At 41.2% G+C, this 3,169-nt stretch overlaps 1 protein-coding gene across 1 annotated transcript; it reads right to left on the reverse strand.

Moving 5' to 3' along the window:
* Positions 1–538: 538 nt before the first annotated feature.
* On the reverse strand, positions 539–1,827 carry hspb9 (heat shock protein, alpha-crystallin-related, 9). Its single transcript, XM_018698327.2, has 2 exons — positions 1,429–1,827; positions 539–1,254 (listed from the first exon to the last, which is right to left on the reverse strand). The coding sequence occupies exons 1-2, from the start codon at positions 1,650–1,652 to the stop codon at positions 795–797; spliced, it is 684 nt and encodes a 227-aa protein (XP_018553843.1). The 5' UTR covers positions 1,653–1,827; the 3' UTR covers positions 539–794.
* Between the last annotated feature and the right edge of the window lie 1,342 nt (positions 1,828–3,169).

Genomic DNA, 3,169 nt, shown 5'->3' on the forward strand with positions numbered 1-3,169 from the left:
ACACAAATAACTTGGAACATTGTAAAATATATTCTATAGTTTGGTATCCACAGCAAAAGAAACTTAAATATTTTTTTTGTTGGTTTGCTTCACAATAGTTGCACAGTGGGGGCCTCCAACATCTGGCTTGTTCTGGCGCATCCCACAGATGCTCAGTCAGATTTGGGGAGGTGCTCGGTCTTCAACAATGTTAAGAAGGGTGGTATGTGTCAAAGTAACATCTAGATGAATGAAGGGCCCAAGATTTCCCAGCAGAAGATTGAATTGTAAGAGATGATTAATGTTATTCACTTCACCTGAAAGTGGCTTTAATGTTGTGGCTGATTATGTAATGTTGCTTCTATCAAACCAATGCAAAACATTCAGTTTAGCTCAGATAGTCTACTAATATGGTAGACAAGTGTGAAAATGATTGTTAAAAACCCTTTTTTTTTCATCCTCCTATTTGCTGTCTTCCCTCCTCTCCCTTCACACTCCCTCTCCATTCTCTGTTTAAATTGGCTGCTGGCACCATCTTGTGGTCATTAAAGTCCATAACAACAGTAGTTATCTATTTATTTAATAAATCCCTGCACCAAACAGGCACTAGTAGCACAATTTTCTGATATTTTAAAACTTTATGTTCTATATATTGTTTATACAAATTGCAAATAATTACAAAATAAATATTCTATTCATTTAGTAATTGTAAACTTTACTCACAGACAGTCTTTTAGTGGAAGTGTGTATATTTGTATGTGGACACAAAAAAGTATGTACGTATTCAAAAGTGTAGATTGTGTGCCATGTGTCCATTAGTCTGTGTGCTTCCCCTCTGTCTTGTCCTCGGTAATGGGAAATTCCAACGATGTCCTAAACCGGATGGGCAGCTGGTGCTCCTCACTGATCGGCTGCCTGGCCACAGGTGCATGTATTCGCAGCTGTCCATCATCCATCAGGGAACAGGATAGGCCGGACAGATCCAGGTGAGCAGGCAGGTTGATCTTCTGGACAAACCCCATCTGTGATGAAGTTGAGGTGCATAAGGAGGCACAAGAAGAGGAGGAGGAGCAGGACTGGCTCTCTTCTGCTCCAGCCTGTTTCATGGCCACCACCACCACAGTCCGCCCCTGCAGTTTGACAGTGATGTCAGTGGGGGCGTAACCACGAGCATCAAGGGTCACCAGGAGGTCTCCGTTTTCCGCATCCTGCTGGGCTTCCTTCTGCAGTTCTGTGCTGGGAGTCTCCTTCTGCTGCTTTTTTCCATCACTCAGCCTGAAAGATAGTCAAAACCAGGATCAGAATCATCCCCAGAATCCATCAAGCTTACCAACTACTCCACTGATTCAGACCAGAGTTAACCAACTATAGGTCTGGAAACACCCTAAAACATCATTATTACACAAACATACCTTAACGGGTGTGTTCACTGACAGTTATTGTACATACCCTGCCAAAGTGGAGGAAAGGAGGGGCAGATGGCTAAGTCTGAGCAGAGGGTGCCCATCATGTAGCTCCGTCAGGAGGCTGTCAGCTAGTTTGACTCTCTGATCGAAGAATTCTTGCTGTAGTGAAGAAAGGGCCCCATGCTGCAGAGGCCACAGCAACTGTTCCTGGCTGAAGAAAGGGTCATTGCCAAACAGGCTGGTCAAGGCAGCATGCTGGGACATCATGTCAGCGTTGAGAGACCGTTCTTGATAAAGACTTTTACTTTGTAGACTTTGTTTCTTTGTTACAGATTCCCTTGTTCAGACGTAATATCTTTACTGTCCAGTGAGAAGTCACAACTGACAAGTCTCTGAGTTTCTTCTCCTTAGTCTTCTATCAGGTAGTCTGGGACTTTATACACAGCACTCTCCTTTATATACCCCAGTAGCTCTGCTCCAACCCTCCCACTGTGTTATTTACACCCCATGAGCTCACTGCTGTTTGTTAGCATGTGCCAGCGAGGTCAGGAATGCCCTGCTACTCATCAAGAGGCTAAAGACAGCTCATGGTCAAATCCTGTTTGTGTCTGAGTGTTCACACTGCAGCCATTAATGCCCTTATGGCTGTTTCTTATTTTGCATTCCTAATATGTTATGTAGATGCAGTGTGTAAAGTAAAGTTAAAATGCAAAGTGCATAGACAGCAAAATGGTTAGTTTGCTGGCCATTTTAATGCTGCAGTGGGAGAATATTGGGTATGAAAAGAAAATAGCTGTGAAAATAGAAAAATGTCACGTTGTTATGTCATGAAAAAATGTCTGTTCAACAAATGTCTTATTCAGTAAATATAAAGCCTCCAACAAGTTAAAAAACTCTTTGCTATTGAAGACAGATTTTATTATTAACTTGGCATCTTATTGGTAACTAAATGGACGGTGCGTAACCATATGATGTCAAATTTCAACACAGTGAAGTTTCTTTTAAAGTACATCCATTTGAACACCAGGTCTAGAATGATCATAAAAAAACTGAGCCTGATAGCAATATTATTCTGATGGTCAATGAACAGTCCCTCCTATCAACGACAAATCTCAACAAAGTTCTACATACATTTTGTAATATCTTGACATATTTTTGTGTGATTGGGGGGCAAAGCAATTCATTCTTATTGAATCTCATCCTCATTTTCACAGGGTGAGAAGGATGGAAGTCCATTTCTGCCAGGAAATAGAGAATAATGTAGGTAGGTAAAAACAACAGCAGCTTTTTATATATTTTTTATATATAATGAAACTTTCTGTAGTCTCTGTTGGTTGTTTGCCAACCTCACGGCGAGGCTTTGGGAACTCAGTGGACCCATCCATGAAATGGATTTAAAATGTCCTTTTGTCTCTGTACATCTCCACCTCAATCCATGCTGCCCTTGGTGAATTCATGCCCTTTTTTTACAGGATGGAAGACCAAACAGAAATAGGTGCCAAGGTTTTGAGGCATCAGATTCATTGTTTGATTCCAACTCCCCTAGCAGAAAGCCTTGTAAGAATTCCAAAAACTCTGTAATTTTGTCTGTTGATCTTAATTTCCAGAAGCACATATCTAACATCTTCAAAACTGACACCGTGTAAGATGCTTCCTACCCTAGTCAGACTCTGAAAAGCTGGTTCATGCATTTATTTCTAGTAGACTGGATCACTGTAATGCACTTTCTGCTTGATGGAGAAAGCAGTTGTTAAATAGACTCCAGCTCATTCAGAATGCTGCAG

The sequence above is a fragment of the Lates calcarifer genome, linkage group LG11 (genome assembly GCF_001640805.2).
Source record: "Lates calcarifer isolate ASB-BC8 linkage group LG11, TLL_Latcal_v3, whole genome shotgun sequence".
Taxonomy (NCBI): domain Eukaryota; kingdom Metazoa; phylum Chordata; class Actinopteri; family Centropomidae; genus Lates; species Lates calcarifer.